The sequence below is a fragment of the Salvelinus namaycush genome, chromosome 11, assembly GCF_016432855.1.
Source record: "Salvelinus namaycush isolate Seneca chromosome 11, SaNama_1.0, whole genome shotgun sequence".
Taxonomy (NCBI): Eukaryota; Metazoa; Chordata; class Actinopteri; order Salmoniformes; family Salmonidae; genus Salvelinus; species Salvelinus namaycush.
The window spans coordinates 33,162,568-33,186,355 of record NC_052317.1 but is presented as its reverse complement, the minus strand read 5'-3'; the positions used below and the strand labels follow the sequence as shown (position 1 = coordinate 33,186,355).

The 23,788-nt window shown below is 43.8% G+C and overlaps 2 protein-coding genes across 3 annotated transcripts; one reads left to right on the top strand and one right to left on the bottom strand.

Annotated features, from left to right (window-relative positions):
* Positions 1-711: 711 nt before the first annotated feature.
* LOC120056041 (microsomal glutathione S-transferase 3-like) lies at positions 712-2,843 on the bottom strand. Of its 2 annotated transcripts, none has more exons than XM_039004180.1 (6): positions 2,717-2,843; positions 1,720-1,854; positions 1,532-1,605; positions 1,343-1,400; positions 1,093-1,165; positions 712-997 (listed from the first exon to the last, which is right to left on the bottom strand). In XM_039004180.1, the coding sequence occupies exons 2-6, from the start codon at positions 1,834-1,836 to the stop codon at positions 867-869; spliced, it is 453 nt and encodes a 150-aa protein (XP_038860108.1). In that variant the 5' UTR covers positions 1,837-1,854; positions 2,717-2,843; the 3' UTR covers positions 712-866. The 2 variants fall into 2 exon arrangements, with proteins under 2 accessions (XP_038860108.1, XP_038860109.1); XM_039004181.1 differs by lacking the exon at positions 2,717-2,843 and adding an exon at positions 2,367-2,484.
* Positions 2,844-4,487: 1,644 nt separating this feature from the next.
* LOC120055361 (leucine-rich repeat-containing protein 52-like) lies at positions 4,488-18,951 on the top strand. The gene is made up of 3 exons (XM_039003230.1): positions 4,488-4,784; positions 4,948-5,578; positions 18,097-18,951. Exons 1-3 carry the CDS (start codon positions 4,731-4,733, stop codon positions 18,441-18,443), a joined length of 1,032 nt encoding a protein of 343 aa, XP_038859158.1. The 5' UTR covers positions 4,488-4,730; the 3' UTR covers positions 18,444-18,951.
* Positions 18,952-23,788: the final 4,837 nt, after the last annotated feature.

Here is a 23,788-nt window from a genome sequence, read left to right as displayed (position 1 = left end):
GGAGAGGGGGTGACCTTGATAATTTATTGTTAAGACGAGAGGCTGCTTGGATATTTAACTTAAAGACCCTTGCTCCCTTCGGTCTTAATGTGGACTTTGATCTGAAGCCATTCTTGTGATTGTTGTGATTGTTGTGACTTTGCCATTGTGGTTGTTTGTAGGCTTGTGTGGTCTTTAGTGTGTCTATGATCGTATGCTATCCATTTGTATTAATTGTATGTTGCTCATTCTATGCCGTTTTAATATGAGTAATTAACCAATGATATTAGGCCACTGTTGGCCATGATTACAGACACCTGTGTGTCTTGACACTATATATAAACGAGTCATCCCGCAGTGTCTGTGATTGTACCCTGATGAAGACAGCTTGCCTGTCGAAACGTTGGTAATTAAATATTTTTGCATCTGAGCTCCTAGAGTGTGCGGCTCTCCTTTATTTTCTATAAAACACCTGGAAACCATGAGTTACATGCCATTCCAAATAATTCTGCTCCAGCCATTAACACGAGCCTGTCCTCTCCAATGAAGGTGCCCCCAACCTCCTGTGGAATACAGTTTTGGCAACATTATGCATAAAAAATACCACACTCTAACAAAGAATAGCTGGTGAAGCACCATGAACAGCTTATCTGGGCCTATCAGTGTTGAGGAGGGGGTCTGGGAGGAGTTGGTGTGGTGTGGTAGTTATGGAATGATAAACTAACAGCCGTGGTCATCTTCTTCCAAATGTTTACTGAACTCTGTCTGTACATATCATACACAAAGGACATCCTACAATTACTAATAGACTGGGGTCAGGTGGGGTTGCAGTGCCTCTCACTGAAGAATGGTAGCAGGAATGGCAGCGGGAAAGGGAGCTGAGAACCTCATCCTGGTCTCATCCCAGGCCTCACCCAGTCACCACAGCCTAACAGGGTTCTGCCAAAGTTGGCTACGGTCAGAATCATGCCCAGCAGAGCAATGTTCCCGGATAACCCTGGCATCCTTTTTTTAGGATCTGAAAGGAATACATAGAACAAAACCCTTGAGTAAAGGCTGCTATATTGTTTTAATAAATTATTGTATTATAAGCATATTTATCAATTGTCTTACCTCCAGTGGAGTATCCGTATGCATAGATCTCCCTGCTTATAACCCATGTCATTCCAAGTCCACTGACTAGGCGCTGTAACACAAATGGCTCCCTGTTAAACAAAAGACTCTTAAAGAGTCTTAATGTGTTAATAAAAGGGAATCCAGATGAGTGTCTTTATGGAGTACTCTGACTAACTAGCTGTAAAGTCTGGGATGCATGGTACGCAAATCTAACATATATAGTAAATTAATAAATGGTGGAACTCACAGGACTATGCAGACCACCAATGGCCAGACTGAAGAGGAAAGCAGGGTAGCTCTCCAGGCTATAAAGAAAAAAATAATAAGTTTGACCTAATATTACAAGAAATGTTTGGTTTTTATAACAAACATCTGGTTGTTTCCTCTGCTGCCTCTGTGAAGTACATACTAAATGTTCATACTACATAGTACATACGTGTTCTGATGGGCTCGCTGGATGCAGTTGAAGATATTTCCAGAGTCTGGATCATTGCTGTACATCTGAGGGTACTGTCCAACAGAGAAGAGAAAATCAGGGGAACCATCCTGAGTTTTTATAGCCTAGTTTAAGCTTTAGATGATTCATTGGCTGACACACAGTGGGGCAGTTCCCGGGCAACTCACATTGATCTTGTACTTCTTGCGAGCTTTGCCAACTTTCACAGCGAGGTGGGCGACCATGACCATGCTGGCAACACCAGTGAGAACCACATACCCATATTCTTTAGACAGCACAACCATTCTGGCACTGATCTCCTGCTGCAAGAGAAAAACACATAGCCTACAGGTGAGTTGGTCAATCCCACTTTCACATTCACTGTAGATAAGACACTGGTTGAAAGTCCAATAAGTAAACGGATTAGTTAGTAGGCCCTAAATTAATAAATTACATTAGATCAATGTCAAGCCGTTGAAACCAGAATATACTCCATTGTCTTGGAAAATAGGCTTCTATGCTAATATGGAATGTGCTTATTCTGTCTATTGTAGCCTACTTACTGTTAGGATACTAAACTGCAAAAACCCTTTCCCTCAGCAAAGTTCTCAAAATGTGACACAAAATAACCATCTATGCATGTAGTAAGGCGCACATAAAAGTTACAAATAGACAATAGCCTACGTAAAAGGCGCATATCTTCGCATTTTCAAGCGAGTAATTCAGTTTAAAACACATGCCTAACTCCAGAGGACCAAGTGTCTGCGGGCTTTCACTCGTCCCTTGTAACTGATTTACGAATTAAGGTCACTGAATAGTAAGGAACTCTCCTCACCTGGTTATCTAGGTCTTAATCGAAAAGAAAAAAACTAAATCGGCAGACACGACTAGGTCCTCCATGGAATGAGTTTGACACCCCTACGCTAAAAGCTCCCAAAACAAAAGCCGTGATTGAGAGCATCAGAACGATTGTAGGCGACTGCCGACTGACTGATCTACAAATCACCTTGCATCATAAATAACTACTCATGAGTATTTGTAGATCAGTCAATCAATACATTGCGTGGTTGATCCTCTCGAACACGGCCAACGTGAAGCCAATGGAAAACTTGGAGTGCAACATTATAAGCTATCCAGCAACAATACGTAACGTTGAATACCGTTTGTAAAATAAGTGTTATTTACCTGTTAATGACGATCTGAATAATGTTCGCAATTGAAAGTGGTCCGTCTGCTGTCAGTCAGTAATCCTGTGTCGTCTACTCGTAAAGGAGTCAGTCCTATATAAAACACACAGAAGAGGCGTGGTGCCTCCCCCTAGTGGGGTAGAGTTCATTTGGGCTGTATCAGATCGTAGGACTACTACCAATAATTCTGAGTTTTAGCATGACATTGAGTAATATAATAAAATAGAGTGAAATTAATATAATAACTTTATTTACAGTTAGTGTTTCACAAGCCTATTTAAAGTATGTTTATTTGAGTGCAACCTCTTCATTTCCCTATGTGAGTTCAAACAGGGACATATCTGACTCACAAACCCCTTGAGCTCTGGTTCTCTGTTCAGCCTAGTCATTGTGACAATGTCATGCGTGAGGGAAGTTCCCTAATGTTCACTACAGTTTTTGATTGATTACTTTCTATCTGTAACCAGTTTTACTGCCCTTGTATTGTATATCACTCATGGAGTCCCATTCATAGAGTGATTCTGCTGGCTCTTGTCTACAGAAGGTCATTTCACCAGTCTATAAAGTGTGGCCATGGATTAGAGGGGGTTTAGTCATAGGACCATTTCAGTATTAACTTCTGTTAATTCATTTGTGTTAAGATAAGTGTTAATTTCACTGGTGTGATTTTTTTCCAGTTACATTTGTTTTCAACCATTTGGTTTTTGTTTCAGTCTGGCACATTATGTCATACTAATTCTTCTCAATATCAAATGTAAACAATTGATAGGCCCAACATTCAATTTACATTCCAAGTGCCGGTCATAGGGAAGAGAATCCTGTTTTGCAATATTTTAACAATACTACATCACTAGATGGCACTATATCTTTAGTAAACAGCAGCCGTAAGTACACTTTCTGAATGGCAGCTTTGAGACTTTGGTCTCAGAGAAAGGATCATGACTATATCCCATTATGAAAAGTGTGAATAAATGCTCTCAGATTGGTTATGCTTCTTTGTTTTTTTGTTGAAGCAGGGACATAATTGTGGATGAAGGCTTGATTTCATGCACTGTCCCTGACGTTATAATCTCTTCCGACTGGCATTTTTCTGTCAAATGCTTAGAGATGATGTTTGTAATGAAAAGCGCTATAGATGTTGAATTAGTTATTATTATAATCCCTCTCCAGTATCACATCTGTCCTCCCACCATGCTGCTGAATCTGAATCAGCACTTCAACACCTACACATGAATACAGTGAGAGAGAGAGAGATGCAATGGGAAATCCATGTGTATGTGCGCATGTGGGAGAAAAGTTGTGTGAACTGGCTCTTGCCATGTCAATGTTGTAGGTTATATAACAATAATATTGAAATAGTGGCATGTGGCTCCATGCCCAAGCAGACTGGCACTCTAAGTTTATGACCCTGCATCTGGCTAGACTGGAATATGACACTAGACACACACACACTAAAATAGACACATATGACAGGCACTAGGTAATTTAATTTCATTGATAAATAAATACATTGAGATAGTGTTCTGTTGGGCCATTATAGTGTCACAATTGGCTATACCCTGGGCATTCTATTTCCATAACGATTTGGGTACATTGGTAGAATTAGGTAACCTCTCCTAGCTTGTGTGACTGCTTGACTCCAGTTGTTTAGGCTTTCTTTAGCTCCGTCCTCTCTCTCCTCACACACTCGATCCAACGCGTGAGCAGTGAGAGATCACCATACCGCCCACATTCTCATTCGCGGCTCAGTTTCAGAGGGCAGTCAGACCACCACACTTGCAGGAGACCAAATACTATTATAACACTAGGCTACGACGCGCGAACCAACTCTCCTGCATATTACGTTCAAATGGCAGTTGTTACACAAAAATGATTGATAGTAGAATAAACACTCTAATCGACCAAATCCAATTACAGAGAATTGGAACTGAGAGGGCGCTTGGGCGTCTGGAGTCCATCAGTTCCACTATAATGGATACGCACGGGAACCAAAACGTGAGGCGACTCTCGGAATGAACTACACAAACTTGCAAGGACAAGTGACCAACGTCAAACCTCATTATCAGGTAACTATAATTTAATAATTCTAAATAGTTAATAGCATTTACGTTAGGCTAACTGATAGGCCTTAACTGGCAGAGGACATAGGCTATCAATGAATAATGTGGCGTAGTTTGTCCAAACGTAATTGATGAAGTCCTCACTAGTGTCATGCGTCTTGCTCCGCAGCCCAGCGCGCAATCCTTGCGGCTCATCATTCTGCTGATTCTAGTCATGGGGGTGGCCCCATCCCCAGCTCTGACAGCGGGATGCCCGGCACGATGCATATGCGATGACCAGCTGGTGGTCCAGTGCGCCGGGCAGCACCTCACCGCCTTCCCCACTGACCTGCCGCTGGCCACGCGGCAGCTCATCATCTCCAACAATCGCATCGTGGAGCTGCCGCCGTTGCAGCTCAACTACCTGTCGGACTTGGTGTACTTGGACTGTAGCAACAATTCCCTGACGGAGATTTCTATGTCCACATTCGGGAACCTGGAGAAGCTTGCTTACCTGGACTTGTCCTTCAACACCTTAACGCGGATAGAGGACAGGACGTTCGGGCCGCTCTCTAGCCTCGTGATGCTGAGAATGACGGACAACCCCGGCCTGTCGGATATTCACCCGGACGCTTTCGCAAAGAACTCGGCGCTGCAGGTGCTGGACGTGAGCCGGAACAACCTGACGGTGCTCAACATCAGTTCTCTCATCGCGCTGCCCATCCTGCGCTCGGTCGGCCTCAGCGGGAATTCCTGGAGCTGCGACTGCGATAACGAGGACCTCTGTCTCTGGGTTCACATCGAGGCATTCAAGTTTCAAGGTAAAACTAGCTGCACCTTCAGATATAAATCCAGATAATTCCTCTTTCTATATGGTTTGTGTAAGTTTGGTGATTTTGTCTTACCTTTCTCATTTGTGTGAGGGATGTGTTAGATGTGCTGGCCCATAAGACATAGCTTCTACTGTACTGTGATTATATTCGGTGATATGCTGTACTAATCATACCAACATCATACACATTGATATACAATATGGATTTACAAAGTCAGTATGGGGGGCTGGACCAATAGCAGTAGAGGACCGCCATTCTCTCCAGCTCTGCACTTCCCAGGCCTCTCTCAATGAATGTTTCCATGTTCACACGCTCCTGAAATGCTCACGGAAAGTATTTCACTTTCCCAACCACATGCACTTCATATAACATAGGTCAACTACATGGTTCATTTATGAGTTCATGAATGAGATCTAATACACTAACACAATTAAGACATTTAGGAATGTCATTTCAAATAGAATATGTGGAAAGACTGATATGAATATTGTTTATGCAGTAGTGGTGTGTGGGTAAAATCACAGGGGAAGCCAATCCAGGAAAAAAAGCCATATTACTATCTATGTGTTGTGATAATTGCGTTGTTTGCTCTATAAACTATTAGTTCATATGCCTTGACACTGTGATATATATGCTTAAAGCTGAGACAATAAGAAGACACAGTGGCAGAATAAATTCAACCACACCTTTACATTTGTTTCATTACAAAACCGGAGCACAAGTCCACAAAACATATTGCATGCAACAAACAGTATATGACCTACAGCATGGTCAAGCAAAGTAATGTTTCCGACATTTTCGGACTATTAAACAACTATTGATTTGGAACCACTGAGAGTTACCGCAAGTCGCAAAGAAAACAGGGGCTGCCTCCACTATTCCAGCACCATTCCAACTTCCACATTTCAACATCATCTAATCACCCATGCTTAGTCTAATACAGTGACAACTAAAAGATACCAAAAACGATTTAGTTCAATCAACATTAGCTAAATATGATGTGGCTGTCCATGGAACTGATTTGTGTGTGTGTGCAAGTAGAACACACATGTTGACTCACCCTACTTGTAAAGAAACGCCAATGCCATTCTCCTCTTTCATGTTGCCTAAATGGTCTATGACTGTCATACATTACATGCTTTTAGTTTTTGTTGTCATATTCCTAGGCTACCTGGCTGAAATACTTACTCGCTAGCCTAACTTCCTTTCATGGGCAACGATAAGCCAGGCCAGATATGTCACGTCCTGACCATAGAAAGCTTTTATTTTCTATGGTAGAGTAGGTCAGGGCGTGACTAGGGGTTTAGTCTAGTTTATATTTTCTATGTGGGGTTCTAGTTTGTTTTTTCTATGTTGGTGTTTTGGTATGATTCCCAATTAGAGGCAGCTGGCTATCGTTGTCTAATTGGGGATCATACCTAAGTAGCACTTTTCCACCTGCGTGTTATGGGATATTGTTTTGAGTTAGTGCACATTGCACCTCTGTAGTCACGGTTTGTTCGTTTATTGTTTTGTTTTGTTAAGTTTCACTAATAATAAAGTATGTGGAACTCCTATCGCGCTGCGGTTTGGTCCGTCTCTACAAATGAACGTGACAGAATATCTCATCAAAACAGGACCAAGCAGCGTGCCCAGGAGGAGAAAACATTCTGGACTTGGGAGGAAATTATGGCTGGAGACGAAAGCCTTCCGTGGAAGCAGACGCAGGGAGAGAAAGGAGGACAGCGACGACGCCGGGGTTCGCGGCCACAGAAGGCCCAAGGACAACCCCAAGATTTTCTTTTTGGGGGGTGGCACAAGGGGTGGTCGGCGGAAGCGGGGAGTGAGCCAGAGCCTGTGTGGGAGTCGATGGAGGAAGGTAATGAGAGATTCAGGAGAGAGGTTGTGGAAAGGAGTATGCTGCAGTGCAGACACGTTGAAAAGCGCTTTCTCAGCCCGGCACCATCTGTGCCAGCTCTACGCACCAAGTCTCTAGTGCGCCTTCACAACCCGGTACGTTCTGTGCCAACTTCTCGTACTCACCGTGCGAAGTGTGTTAAAGTTCCGGTACTATTGATGTCGGCAATATGCACCAGGTCTCCAGTGCGCCTTCACAGCCCAGTACGTCCTGTGCCAGCTCCTCGCACTTGCCATGCGAAGTGTGTTAAAGTTCCGGTACCATTGATGCCGGCTATACGCACCAGGTCTCCAGTACGCCTCCACAGCCCAGTACGTCCTGTGCCTCCTCCTCAAGTGCGCCTTCCCAGTCCGGTACGTCCTGTGCCTGCTGCTCGCACTCGCCCTGAAGTGCGTGTCACCAGTCCGGGGCCACCTGTGCCGGCCCCACGCATTAGGCCTCCAGTGCGCCTCCCCAGTCCAGAGCTTCCGGTGACGGTCCCCGGTCTGGAGCTTCCAGCGACGGTCCCCGGTCCGGAGCCTCCTGAGACGGTCCCTGGTCCGGAACCTCCTGAGACTGTACCTCCTGCGACTGTCCCCGGTCCGGAACCTCCTGCGACGGTCCGGAACCTCCTGCCACGGTCCGGAACCTCCAGCTCCATGGCCGGAGCTTAACCCGGCGCCGATGCCCAGTCCAAGCACGGCGTCCAGTCCAGCTCCAAGGCAGGAGCCTTCCTGGGGTACTGTCACGTCCTAACCATAGAAAGCCTCTATTTTCTATGGTAGAGTAGGTCAGGGCGTGACTAGGGGTTTAGTCTAGTTTATATTTTCTATGTGGGGTTCTAGTTTGTTTTTTCTATGTTGGTGTTTTGGTATGATTCCCAATTAGAGGCAGCTGGCTATCGTTGTCTAATTGGGGATCATACCTAAGTAGCACTTTTCCACCTGCGTGTTATGGGATATTGTTTTGAGTTAGTGCACATAGCACCTCTGTAGTCACAGAGTAGTTTGTTCGTTTTATTGTTTTGTCTTGTTAAGTTTCACTAATAATAACGTTTGTGGAACTCCTATCGCGCTGCGTTTTGGTCCGTCTCTACAAACAAACGTGACAAGATAGTTAACATTAGCATACTACATCTTGCAAAATGTTGATCTTCCATGCCCTCAGGCCAGGGGCACAATGTATTATTTTATGGTTGGATCAGAATCGTCTTTATAATCATTGGCCAGTATGGAGAATTAAGTAAAACCACAAGTCCAAATCCCCATCTACATCCATGGTTAATTTAGGAAAGCTAGCTAGCTAGCCCCCCGAGGACAACCGAACTAGATGCAACAATTAATGTTTTTCAATAATGACATTTGGCCTGTGATGTGATTGGTCTGAAGTCAAATCAAAACTGGCTTCCCTTGACACTTTTTTTTTTTTTGGTGCGCCAGGACCATTCATAGCAGAGCTCACTCAGTTTAGCTCAACACTGATTGGCTATTATTTTATTCATTTTTTTATCAAGGGAAGCCAAATCCTCGCTGCATTCAATGCTACGTGCAGAAACAATGTCATACTCTTTCTGACCAGACAGCATCAGATAGGTACGCTACACATACTGAGACAGAGCGGCGCTGTTTCCTTCGCTCTGATGCTTTCTCCAGTGAGATACATCCAGCCTCTTGCAAAATGAAGGACATTTGGAACGCACAGAGAGAGGAATGATAAATGATTTGGTATTTTTGTAGTTTTTTTCTTGGCATCCAGGAATACACGCCACCGTGTTTATGACAGCAGCAGTAGAATAAACTTAATGAAAACTTGTGTGCAGTTGCCTGCATCACAGGGCCTAGGGTGTCTTAATCAAATCAAATTTTATTTGTCACATGCGCCGAATACACCTTACAGTGAAATGCTTATTTACAAGCCCTTAACCAACAATGCAGTTAAAAAAGGAAAAAGAAAACCAACAAAAGAATAAGAAATACAAATAACAAATAATTAAAGAGCAGCAGTAAAATAACAATAGCGAGGCTATATGCAGGGGTACCGGTACAGAGTCAATGTACGGGGGCACCGGTTAGTCGAGCTAATTGAGTTAACAGGTGACAGTGGAGGCTAATAACCATAACAGCAATTGAATATGATCTGATAACACAGGACTGAAATGAGACACATACTGAGGAGCCTTTCTCTTAATCCTTTATTCACTCATGCAATAAAGGCTTAATCCAAAAACCCCCAGTGTCTAGATGTCAAATGACCAGTGAATCTCATCTCCCCGTGTTCACCTGCACATGCTCCACCAACCGTTTCCACTTTAATCAACAAACTATATGCCTATGTAATGAAGGTGGCTCGGGGAACCACACTCATGTGATCAGTAACCTTGCCTGAGACCTAAAGATTTTGGTTAGCTGCCTAGGCCTTTAGATAGCCTTTAGCTCAATGGACTAACAGTCTTGTGGTGTGCAATAGACCTTGGTTCAAATCCAGCCGGTTACATAATGCAACAAAATTCTGTTTGGAATAAGGGTCGATTATTTTTGTTACATTCTCGTATGTTGACAGACCCCTTGACCTTTCCCACATTTTGTTACATTACAGCCTTATTCTAAAATGGATAGCATTTTTTTTCTTCTCATCAATCTACACACAATACCCATAATGACAATGCAAAAACAGGTTTGTAGAAATTTTAGCAAAAAATAAAAATAAAACTGAAATATCACATTTACATAAGTATTCAGATCCTTTACTCAGGACTTCGTTGAAGCATCTGTGGCAGCGATTACAGCCTCGAGTCTTCTTGGGTATGACGCTACAAGCTTGGCACACCTGTATTTGGGGAGTTTCTCCAATTCTTCTCTCAAGCTCTGTTAGGTTGGATGGGGAGCGTCGCTGCACAGCTACTTTCAATTCTCTCCAGATCGGGTTCAAGTCCAGGCTCTGGCTGCACGCAAGGACATTCAGAGACTTGTCCCGATTCCACTCCTGCGTTGTCTTGGCTGTGTGCTTAGGGTCATTGTCCTGTTGGAAGGTGAACCTTCACCCCAGTCTGAGGTCCTGAGCAGGTTTTCATCAAGGATCTCTCTGTACTTTGCTCCGTTCATCTTTCCATTGATCCTGACTAGTCTCCCAGTCCCTGCCACCGAAAAACATCCCCACAGCATGATGCTGCCACCACCATGCTTCACCGTAGGGATGGTGCCAGGTTTCCTCCAGACATGACGCTTGGCATTGAGGCTAAAGATTTCAATCTTGGTTTCATCAGACCAGAGAATCTTGTTTCCCATTGTCTGAGTCCTTTCAGTGCCTTTTGGCAAATGCCAAGCGGGCTGTCATGTGCCTTTTACTGAGGAGTAGTTTCCGTCTGGCCACTCTACCATAAATCCTGATGGGTGGAGTGCTGCAGAGATGGTTGTAAATCTGGAAGCTTCTCCCATCTCCACAGAGGAACTCTGGAGCTCTGTCAGAGTGACCATCGGGTTCTTGGTCACCTCCCTGACCAAGGCCCTTCTCCCCTGATTGCTCAGTTTGGCCGAGCGGCTAGCTCTAGGAAGAGTCTTGGTGGTTACAAACTTCTTCCATTTAAGAATGATGGAGGCCACTGTGTTCTTGGGGACCTTCAATGCTGCAGAAATGTTTTGGTACCCTTCCCCAGAGCTGTGCCTCAACACAATCCTGTCTCGGGGCTCTACAGACAATTCCTTAGACCACATGGCTTAGTTTTTGCTCTGACATGCACTGTCAACTGTGGGACCTTGTATAGACAGGTGTGTGCCTTTCTAAATCATGTCCAATCAATTGAATTTACCACAGGTGGACTCCAATTAAGTTGTAGAAACAATGGAAACAGGATGCACCTGAGCTCAATTTCAAGTCTCATAGCAAAGGGTCTGAATAATTACATAAATAACTTCTTTTTATTTTTTATAAACGTCCAGAAATGTTTTAAAAAATCAGTTTTTGCTTAGTCATTATGGGGTATTGTGTGTAGATTGATGAGGAAAAAATGTTGGAAAAAGTCAAGGGGTTTGAAGACAACGAATATTTGATTTTGGATTTGTTCAGTTTGGAGTCTTCTGCTGCATTTTTGGGATGTGTCTATACACAAAAGAGCAGCTATTTATAGTGCACCTCTCTGAGCAAGAGCCAGTCGTATTACTAAAACCATGATACACTTACTAATGGGAATCCCCCGCACACACATGCGCACACACACCAGCTCATCATCCTCTCCCCTGCAGCTCAGGCAGAATCCTAAACTAGTCCTGTAAGAGCTATCCTATTTTCATGCTGCTTATTGCCTTTGTCTGCTTTAATTTGGAGTGTCCCTTCAAGCGAAAGCTTGCAGCAAGGGAGAATACACACACACATTCCAGACTGCAGTGTTTTACGCAAAGAGCTCGTCTGGAGCTCACCTGTTCTGAGAGGCACTGTCTGTCTGTCGGCTCAGCAGTTTAGAAATAATGCATTGATAGAAGGAAGGGAAGAAAAACCCACAGAAAGAACTAACAGATTCTCCACTGCTGTCTCACCTCCTAAAGATTAGCATACTGCCTGTAGTTAGCAGTTACATAAGGAAGGGGTATTTTAGGGTGGCAGGTAGCCTAGAGCGTTGGGCCAGTAACCAAAAGGTTGCTGGTTCAAATCCCTTAGCTGATTAGGTGAGATACATGTGCCCTTGAGCAATGCACTTAACCCTAATTTCTCCTGAAAGTCGCTTTGGATAAGAGTGTCTGCAAAAAAAATCCAGCAACAGCGTGGTGTGGGGCTGGGACGGGGAGAAGAACCCTCTCCTTTGATGTCGGACCCTGAGGGGGAGGCACCGGCGGCTTCCATGCCTTGGGGAGAGAGAGGGCTCTAGCTAAGTAGAGGGAGAGAAGTAGAAGTAGTTCACTGAGAAGAGGAGGGTGGTGTGTTGTATTATTAAAAGGAGTGCTACTATAGTGGTGTCAGGAGGTCTGAGGTGAGATCAGAGAACTATTGAAGTGTATTGTGGTGTGTATCTCTTTCATGAAAACTCCCCACATCTGTGCTGCTAAATTAGTTTCCAAACTCTCAGGGCATCTGAAGACAAAATGGAATGTCTTTGGAGACAACAGAAGATCCAGGCCCATATCTGTCATTATCCTATATCCGTCATCCCTAAAAGTCCATTTGTGCTTGATCTGAAAATGTGGTCGGAGGCGCCATATGGAGGGTGTGACGCAATTGCGGATCCTCCGGAGGCATGCAGAGGCCAAATTGAGCTCAGTACTGCATTGCTGTGCGCCTCCCAAATTTTGTAACAATGCGGAGGGCTCCGTAAATCTCCGCATTGCCATAATTGGTTGACGGTAGGTGGGGGCGAGAGGTCCTGTATAAACCCAAACTCACTTCCTTGACAACTTCCTTCATAATATCTCTGCGCTGCTCCGTGGAGAGCAAGAAGTATGAATGCCCTGACTTCTGCAGAGGCTGTATCACCGTAAATTCTGCTGACGCAGACGTAGGATTGAGCATAGGACCTTTACTCTATCGTTAGTGATGCTTATTTACTGGGTTCAGTTCTGCCTCTCCCCTGCTTTTATTCATATCACCAGACAGAGAGCACAGGGTCAGTTGCGACTGATGTAGGCTAAGACAAATCAAGAGAATACTGTGTGTGAATTTCTACAATGGAACACTAATTAAGAATTCATTTGATGTTAATCAAAAATATCTCTTCCTACTATTAAACATTACATTACTGTTATTTGATCTGTATCTTCCAGTACACCGTATAATGCTCTGCAGCTCCAATCAGATTTGTACTCAAATCTCAATAGATTAGACTAGTACAACATACACTAAAAGTATGTGGACACCTGTTCGTCGAACATCTCATTCCAAAATCATGGGCCTTAATATGGAGTTGGTCCCCCCGTTTGCTGCTATAACAGCCTCCACTCTTCTGGGAAGGCTTTCCACTAGATGTTGGAACATTGCTGCGGGGACTTGCTTCCATTCAGCAACAAGAGCATTAGTGAGGTCGGCCACTGATGTTGGGCGATTAGGCCTGGCTCGCAGTCGGCATTGCAATTCATCCCAAAGGTCAGGGCTCTGTGCAGGCCAGTCAAGCTCTTCCACACCGATTTCAAGAACAAACATTTCTGTATGGACCTCACTTTGTGCACGGGGGCATTGTCATGCTGAAACAGGAAAGGGACTTCCCCAAACTGTTGCCACAAAGTTGGAAGCATAGAATCATCTAGAATGTCATTGTATACCGTAATGTTAAGATTTTCCTTCATTGGAACTAAGGGGCCCAGCCCAAACCATGAAAAACAGCCCCAGACCATTATTCCTCCTTCACCAAACTTTACAGTTGGCACTATGCATTGGGGCAGGTAGCGTTCTCCTGGCATCCGCCAAACCCAGATTCATCCGTCAGACTGCCAGATGGTGAAGCGTGATTCATCACTCCAGAGAACGCGTTTCCACTACTCTAGAGTCCAATGGCGGTGAGCTTTACACAACTCCAGCCAATGCTTGGCATTGCGCATGGTGATCTTAGGCTTGTGTGCGGCTGCTCGGCCATGGTAAACCATTTCAATAAGCTTCCGCCGAACAGTTATTGTGCTGATGTTGCTTCCAGAGGCAGTTTGGAACTCAGTAGGGAGTGATGCATCCGAGGACAGACGATTTTTACGTGCTGCACACTTCAGTACTCTGCAGTTCCGTTCGGTAAGCTTGTGTGGCCTACCACTTCGCAGCTGAGACGTTGTTGCTCCTAGATGTTTCTACTTCACAATACCAGCGCTTACAGTTGAACGGGGCAGCTCTAACAGGGCCGAAATTTGACAAACTGACTTGTTGGAAAGGTGGCATCCTATAATGGTGCCACGTTGAAAGTCACTGAGCTCTTCAGTAAGGCCATACTATTGCGAATGTTTGTCGATGGAGATTGTGTGGCTGTGTACTCGATTTTATACACCTTTCAGCAACAGGTGTGGCTGAAATAGCCAATTTCAAGGGGTGTCCACATACACGATATACAGTTTAAGTCGGAAGTTTACATATACTTAGGTTGGAGTCATTGAAACTCGTTTTTCAACCACTCCACAAATTTCTTGTTAACAAACTATAGTTTTGGCAAGTCGGTTAGGACATCTACTTTGTGCATGACACAAGTCATTTTCCCAACAATTGTTTACAGACAGATTATTTCACTTATAATTACATACACTAAGTTGACTGTGCCTTTAACCAGCTTGGTAAATTCCAGAAAATGATGTCATGGCTTTAGAAGCTTCTGATAGGCTAATTGACATCATTTGAGTCAATTGGAGGTGTACCTGTCGATGTATTTCAAGGCCAACCTTCACTCTCAGTGCCTCTTTGCTTGACATCATGGGAAAAGCAAAAGAAATCAGCCAAGACCTAGAAAAAAAATTCTAGACCTCCACAAGTCTGGTTCATCCTTGGGAGCAATTTCCAAACGCCTGAAGGTACCACGTTCACCTGTACAAACAATAGTACGCAAGTATAAACACCATGGGACCACGCAGCCGTCATACCGCTCAGGAAGGAGACGCGTTCTGTCTCCTAGAGATGAACGTACTTTGGTGCTAAAAGCGCAAATCAATCTCAGAACAACAGCAAAGGACCTTGTGAAGATGCTGGAGGAAACAGGTACAAAAGTATCTATATCCACAGTAAAACGAGTCCTATATCGACATAACCTGAAAGGCCGCTCAGCAAGGAAGAAGCCACTGCTCCAAAACCGCCATAAAAAAGCCAGACTACGGTTTGCAACTGCACATGGGGACAAAGATCGTACTTTTTGGAGAAATCTCCTCTGGTCTAATGAAAAAAATATATAACTGTTTGGCAATAATGACCATCGTTATGTTTAGAGGAAAAAGGGGGAGGCTTGCAAGCCGAAGAACACCATCCCAACCGTGAAGCACGGGGGTGGCAGCAACATGTTGTGGGGGTGCTTTTCTGCAGGAGGGACTGGTGCACTTCACAAAATAGATGGCATCATGAGGGTGGAAAGTTATGTGTATATATTGAAACAACATCTCAAGACATTAGTCAGGAAGTTAAAGCTTGGCTGCAAATGGGTCTTCCAAATGGAAAATGACCCCAAGCATACTTCCAAAGTTGTGGCAAATGGCTTAAGGACAACAAATTCAAGGTATTGGAGTGCCCATCACAAAGCCCTGACCTCTATCCTATAGAAAATTAGTGGGCAGAACTGAAAAGGCGTGTGCAAGCAAGGAGGCCTTCAAACCTGACTCAGTTACACCAGCTCTGTCAGGAGGAATGGGCCAAAATTCACCCAACTTATTGTGGGAAGCTTGTAGAAGGCTACCCGAAACGTTTGACCCAAGTTAAACAATAGTTATACAATTTAAAGGCAATGCTACCAAATACTAATTGAGTGTATGTGAACTTCTGACCCACTGGGAATGTGATGAAAGAAATAAAAGCTGAAATGAATCATTCTCTCTACTATTATTCTGACATTTCACATTCTTAAAATAAAGTGGTGATCCTAACTGACCTAAGACAGGGAATTTTTACTAGGATTAAAATGTCAGGAATTGTGAAAAACTGAGTTTAAATGTATTTGGCTAATGTGTATGTAAACTTCCGACTTCAACTGTATACAAAAGTATGTCTCAATTTCCTCAAGTCCATCCATGCACAATATATGGACAAAACCTGCCAATTCTGTGGTGAAAAATATGCCAGTGTAAATAGTACGTGAACAAAGTCTGCTGGCATGAAACACAGAATACAGAGCAGAGCACAGCCAGTCAGCCAGGCAGAAACAGTAAAAGCCTTTTGAGCTGATCCCGAGAGATCCCCAAACACAAAAAGCTGCGAAAACAAAAGCAAATTAATGTCCGTTGAAATTCTCCAACACTCTGGTTATTGCAATCACATTTCAGGCATTTTTCTTCTTCAGAATATGACCCCTAACAAACCAAGGCTTCTGGATGATATCAAGGCGGCCATACACACAGTATGATCATCTTTGATTCTTTAGCATCTATGATTAGACCATAATACTGTATCAAATGATTTGCTCCCCAAAACCCATTTATAGTAGTCTATTCCTCTTCCGCAGCAGAGTAGAAGTAAGCTGTCTGGTCTTTGATGCTACAGCACAGGAGTTCCTGGTTCTGACAACCAAAACAAAAATCCCCTCGTCTATTGACATTCATGATTTCTGAGTGAGTGAGGGTCTTAGTCATGATCCAGGAGCCTGCTGGAGGCATGCAGCCTAGCAGAAGAAAATCCCTTCTATCTGATTACTGTACGAGTCAGGCACAAAAGACAGAATTACCCAGTGAAATCCAGTAGGGTTTGAAATGTGCTTGAATTATTCAAAAGCTTCGGATTTGGTGTAATGTAATATCAACAACACACCAATAACAGACAGCAGCTCCTATTCTGTTATTTTCTGATAAGGGAAACAAAACTATTTAGCATGTGCTGTTTTCTTACATTATATTTCATTTATATTTTTTGCTCGAAATTGAAAGATATTTCAGGAGGGAGTGTGTTATCTAGCTCTCATGAAGGTTATGTAAAACGATACCATGTAATGTGTTTGAATTATTCAACAGGCCACAACTCCCTATTTGATGAAATATAATATTGATATCACCTTCCCTGGGTGGCTTACCTACGCACTTCAACACTTCAAATAACATGTCCATCATTATTATGTGTATGCAGAGTACCGACTAACGCAAATGCATCTGATTAAGAATATTTGCCACATCAGCTTTATATAGAAAAACAAAGTAATGCTCAATAGTAATGCTGAAGTTGTTGGTTGGGGATTGATAATAATAGTAGCAGTAAGTTGTTCTTATGTTGGTAATACTGTATGGGCTCAGTACTAATTGTAATATCTACTAGGATGGTAACACTTTTTGGATTGTTCCAAGTAGATGTTCAATAACTGTTAACATTTCAACTATCTACTAACCACAGGAGGCTGCTGAGGGGAGGATGGCTCATAATAATGTCTGGAACGGAGCAAATTGAATGGCATCAAACACATGAAAACCATGTGTTTGATGTATTCGATACCGTTCCACTCATTCCACTCCAGCCATTACCACCAGCCCGTGCTCCTGTGCCCTAACCTTAACCCTTATCCCAACCCTAAACTTAACCCTAACCGTAGCAAGCAGTTGCTTATCAACAGATGGTCATACTATCAACAAACTATCTATATATCATCTATATGGGACTATCCATATAAAGTGTGACCAAAACGGTCTTCACTAATATAACTAGGACACAGAGTTTTTACTGGTCAGGTGACATGGTCAAGAAAAACTCTAGAGCTCTAATCATTACAACTGGTGATAGGCTCCTACTGTATCCCCAATACAAATACTAGTGTGACTTTTTATATATTTTTATTTAACCTTTATTTTATATGGGAGTCATACTGAGACCAAATTTTCTTCTACAGATAAGCCCTGAATTACAGAAATGACAGAAAATAGACACATCGAAATATAAATACAAAATGCAAGCAGAAAGAAAAACATGGTAACAAAAAACAAACACACTTATTAGTAATAAGGTCAGGACTTATGAGAGTACTGTAGTTAACCCCCACCTGTGCTGTGTTCTCTTCCAGATGAGGGCCAGACGGTGTGCCGTGGTCCTCCTGATCTGCAGGGGCAGCGTCTGGGTGAGCTGGGGCTGCAGCTGCGGTCGCGGTGCCACCAGGGCCTGGGTTCTTGGGACTACCTGTTCTTCCTCGCCATCGGCTTCGTTATCTTCGCGGCAGGAACGATGTCGGCGTGGGCAATCGGCGTGGTCATGGTACTGTATGAACGCTATGTCAAGAAGAAGAGCGAGCAGATGGACCCAGATGACGAGGTTGAACAGGACGCAGGACCTGGCACGGGGGGCGCAGGGGGTCACCATGCCAACCCACGAGGTAATGGGGATTTGAAAAACACTGGTCACATGGTGGTATGACTCCACCCTGTCCCACAGCCTCCCTACCGACTGTGCCTCGGAACCTACAGAACTACAAAACCTTTGATGTCATAAAATGACAGAGGTTAAGAAGAAACTACAAAGCAGAGCACACTGGGATTAATGGATTAATAAAATACAGAAGAGAGACAACGCAGAAATGTGCCTGATTTTCATGGTGATTGAGAGTTGAATGGTCATAATTCCTTAAAGTCCCAGTGCACAGTGTTTTGTATCATATTGTACAACAGCTGATGAATCTAACTTTGTAAAAGTGTGACAAAATGTGATCAGTGTTATTTACTGATAGTTGATGGTTGAAAATACAATCTAAATAGGACCTTCTAAATCAGCAGGTTTTGCATGGATGGAGTTTTGGCTTGCTTGGTGACATCACCGGGTGGTTAAGTTATAGACCAATAACAAAGTGACTTCCAAACCAGGTTACATGTCTCTCCCATTAGGTTCCGCCAATTAGGCCCCTCAATCAGACCACTCCCAGACAGTTATGGCAAAATTCTTGCTTGAGAAATAGTTTTTTGCTAAAAAGCTATTTTTGTTTCTTTTTGACCATTTTAATGGAATACTATTACAGTAAGGTACTTAACTGTTACCCAGAAATGACTTAATATTGAGATAAAAAAAGCTGCATTGGGCCTTTAATATACTATAATAATAGGATTCAATTCTCTGGTCCTGTGTGTGTGTGCTCACTTTGGTAGCCTGTGTGTGTGTATTGGGAGTTTGACTCCCCTCTACTATTAGCCCTGTCTGCTGAGGGACTTGGCTTTAACCCAGCTGGCTGTTGGAGCTATTCTGACCGGCCGCTCAGTGGGGCCAGGTAAACACAAGACATGATAATTGATTTCCAGCCTTCCTGCTGTCCGTGTTTAGTAGGATGCAGAGTCCCGTCCACCCCACCTGTCTCTTCATGCACTGAATGCACCAAAAACCTTACTGTACCTACTGAATTATAGAACAATTATACAGCAATAACACAAAACACTTCTACTGTGAAGCGTAATGATTATTATGAAGCACAGTACTAGTCCTACTCTGGGACAGTTGCTTTCATCTGACCCAACCCCTTTAGAATACTACAGCCCATCCATCATTCTATATCCCACGACGTTAGCATTGGCTTCTTTTAAAGCGAAATGCTATTCAGATCAGGTGGATCAACACTTACTCACTGTCCTGTTGGTCCTCTGGCTGCACTATGACGTTAATCCTGACTCGAATGTTATAAACTTAGTAGAGGTGAGTCTCTCCATTCATCCCAACAACAGCAGCTGCTCTAAGGAGAGGTTTGTGGCGGGATTACAGTGGCTTTGAGGGGCTGTAAGAGTACATATCCATTACACACAATGGGTTGATCAGCTGGAGAGGTTGTGTGAGAAGGAAGGAGGGAAGGAGAAAGGGAGTAAACACACACACACACACACACACACACACACACTAGGATGTGGCGCACATGGGTGTTAGAGAGATAAACTGGGGTTCAAGGTGCCCCCCAAGATGAATGCACTTCATTAATGTATAGACAGAATTCAGAACTTCTGTTCTGATACATCTAAGCGACTGGGAGCATGTTCTCTAGGAATACTAGAGGTAGTGTTGGCTGTTGGGTTGGTTTCCTGATCAAAGCAGAGATGTTACTACAGTTATCTGACCTTTATAGTGACACTGTTTATGTCTCTCTCTAGTCAACACCAGGCGAGTCTGAACAAGGAGATATGTTGGTGGTATGAACATAGTACTGTAACCCTCAAATAGGAGACTCAGGAATGTGTGTTTCTTTTGAGGGGGGGGGGGGGTGAGAAACTATCTCCCTAGCTTTATGCATTTAATTGAAATGATCACCCACTGTATGCCAACAGACATTAACATATTGTTAGTCTATCTAGGAGGTTGGAGGGTACTCATGGACATTTTTCTTTACTTTTTACCTTTATTTAACTAGGAAAGTCAGTTAAGAACAAATTCTTATTTACAATGACGGCCTACCGGGGAACAGTGGGTTAACTGCCTTGTTCATGGGCAAAACAACAGATTTTTAACTTGTCAGCTCGGGGATTGGATCCAGTAACCGACGCTCTAACCACTAGGCTACCTGCCGCCCCAACATGTAGGCTTGCTTGGATGCCTCAATGCACATTTTCAAACACAGGTTTCTGGTTGCTATCATACTTGCATGTCATACAACAGCCATAGTATATGGCTACAGTACCATACCTGCATGGTCCCTACAGTACACTATATGATCATGCATTCCCTATGCATGTTCAGTCCAAGGTCTGTTTATTCACTTTTTAACCACATACCAGGCGGTATAACCCAGATATGCTGCAGTATGAGGACATCACGTTCTGGTAAACTCTCTGGTTAGGCAATAGTAGGGGCAGGCACGAGGTGCACTGGAGAGGGGAAGGGTAGGGCCGGGGTGCTGCAACAGAATACCTGCTATAACCCTAACTTACATCGTCACGACAACCTGCAGGAATTTCATTTATTATTATTATTTCTTAATAAACCACAGAACGACCCGGTCCCTTTTCAACCAGTTTCCCTTCAACACACACACACGCAAGCACCCACAAACGCACACACTCTATGACCCAATCCAGCTACACACCATCTTCGTCAATCACTGGACAGGGTACTGTGACTCTTCCAAGATAGCTTAGAGGTCCATTTATGTTGATCACTGAATATTGCGCTCACATAAAACACAGGTCTTGTTTGTGGCTTCATTGATTGGGTGGGTGAGAGGTTGAGCAGCATGTGATCCAGGAAGGAGCAGGCTGTTAGAGTTAGACACAGTCACAGCTGTTTCTCTGAGCTGGCTAGTCACGTGGGCTACGGCGGAATGGCAGGCGGAATGACATCATGTACCCATGTGTTTGTGTTCTTATATGGAACCAGCAAGGGCCAAGAGTTAGATTCACTGCCTTGCCTATACATATGTCCCCCCCCCTCCAATACACACACACACAAACACACCCGCACACACAAACACACCCGCACACACAAACACACCCGCACACACAAACACACCCGCACACACAAACACACCCGCACACACAAACACACCCGCACACACAAACACACCCGCACACACAAACACACCCGCACACACAAACACACCCGCACACACAAACACACCCGCACACACAAACACACCCGCACACAAACACACCCGCACACACAAACACACCCGCACACACAAACACACCCGCACACACAAACACACCCGCACACACAAACACACCCGCACACACAAACACACCCGCACACACAAACACACCCGCACACACAAACACACCCGCACACACAAACACACCCGCACACACAAACACACCCGCACACACACACACACCCGCACACACAAACACACCCGCACACACAAACACACCCGCACACACAAACACACCCGCACACAAACACACCCGCACACACAAACACACCCGCACACAAACACACCCGCACACAAACACACCCGCACACACACACCCCAATTAAGAACTGGGTGCCGACTTTTCCATTATTTCTTCATAACAAGTCCTTGGATAGAATCAAAAGTAACACTATAGATTTACTGTAAGCTGGGGTCGGGACAGAAGACAAATACTGTAACTTATATTAAGTGAACATCTCTTATGCTTACAATTGTAAACATATACAACGATATATAATGAGTGTTCTGTACCTGTTTTGTACCTTTCTGATGTGGTTGTGTCTGTCACGAACTAGCCCATTTATTCTGACAGCACAAAACCATGTGAATCTGAAAAAGCACAGGTTGATTAATCAAATTAACGACTGATGTACAGTATGATTGATTGATGTAGTAGGGCAGGCCAGACGCAGTTGGTTCCTCTGTGGTATAACTGCTCAACAGGCTCAGGGGGCCTGCCAACTCTGTACCCTTCCACAGCAATAAAAGTAATTGGATAGGAGATGTGGTGTCCTTTTGTGCATCACAGAACAGCCTGTGGAGGCTTCCTGCTTTGTCTTGTGAACAACTGCCAACTCTCATTGAAGCAACGGAAGTTCAAGGCCGACCACGGTACTGCAGGCATTGTTAGCAGAAAACAGGATCCCCATGATAATGAATGGAAAAATGGCAATCTTTGTGTAAATAAATACAAATTTGAAGACAATAATAGTACTAATAATTGCTTCTAATACACCAGATGTATGTCCTTGAACCGATTATTATAAAATCACACACAGAAGAAGTTATGAGGATAATTACTTGCTAATGGCAGCATGTGGTACCCTGTTCGGCCTTGAGTTACTCAATGAGAGCGGGCAGCACTGAGCTAGCCTGCAACATCATCCTGGAGTAGCTTAAACTGTGCATGTTATGTCTCCATGAGACGCCATCTTAACCGACTTCATGGCTTCAATGCGTTATTGAATCTTCACATAGAAATGAATGGTGTCCTGTGATCGATGGCTTTGTCCATCCATATATACAGTCTGTAACTCCCATGGTATCCATGTCTAACAGTCCTCTAACTCCCACTGTATCTGTCTCTCTGACTGTCCTCTCTGTAATTCCCACTGGATTGGTCTCACTGACAGTCTTCTGTAGAGGGACACTGGCTGTTTCATTAACACTAAAATAAGTCATACGTGTTGTTGACCTAATGGTGTAAACACACACATACAAACACACAGATATATCCTTCTCTGTCTTTCAATGTAGAGTATTATGAAATATTGGATAGAGTATTCTGGGTGTTCAGACTGGTCCAAAATTATGTTAATCCAATGGGGTTGGCTGGGAGAGTGAGATAACAAGATGCTTACTCACGCTAAGCTCCCACAGAGGAGTGAGAAGCACAATTATATTTCAGTCTGGAACAGACAGACAGGCAATCTGCAATTTCCTTTGTGGTATTTGTGTGTGCGGGTGAGGGCCTAAAACATATTTGTGGAGTCTATCATTTATTTTTCCTCACTTTGTCTGTTCCACTTCCTTATCTCCAATCAGTCTCTCTCCTTTATCACTCACTCTCTTTATTCCTCTTGCTTTTCGTGATATTTCTGACTGGGGGCCATGGACCCTGCTTTTTCAACTGTCGGAAAACTCTGCCTTTCTTTTTATGAGTCTCTCTCTCTCCTTCCATCTGTCTCAGTCTCAGGTATCACTTTAATATTGATCACAACAGGCTATTAGCTATCAGTGGGCATAATGTACAGGCTATCAGCTATCAGTGGGCATAATGTACAGGCTATCAGCTATCAGTGGGCATAATGTACAGGCTAACAGCTATCAGTGGGCATAATAACTGCAGCTATTAGTGCAGTATAACTGCAGAATACTTCCGGCGCCG

Coding starts and splice junctions, on each gene's coding strand:
- LOC120055361 (XM_039003230.1), top strand. CDS start 4,731: ATGAACTACACAAACTTGCAAGGACAAGTGACCAACGTCAAACCTCAT. Junction 4,785..4,947: donor ACGTCAAACCTCATTATCAG/GTAACTATAATT, acceptor CTTGCTCCGCAG/CCCAGCGCGCAATCCTTGCG. Junction 5,579..18,096: donor CGAGGCATTCAAGTTTCAAG/GTAAAACTAGCT, acceptor GTTCTCTTCCAG/ATGAGGGCCAGACGGTGTGC.
- LOC120056041 (XM_039004180.1), bottom strand. CDS start 1,836: ATGGTTGTGCTGTCTAAAGAATATGGGTATGTGGTTCTCACTGGTGTT. Junction 1,606..1,719: donor GCAAGAAGTACAAGATCAAT/GTGAGTTGCCCG, acceptor TCTGTTGGACAG/TACCCTCAGATGTACAGCAA. Junction 1,166..1,342: donor TTGGTGGTCTGCATAGTCCT/GTGAGTTCCACC, acceptor TTTGTGTTACAG/CGCCTAGTCAGTGGACTTGG.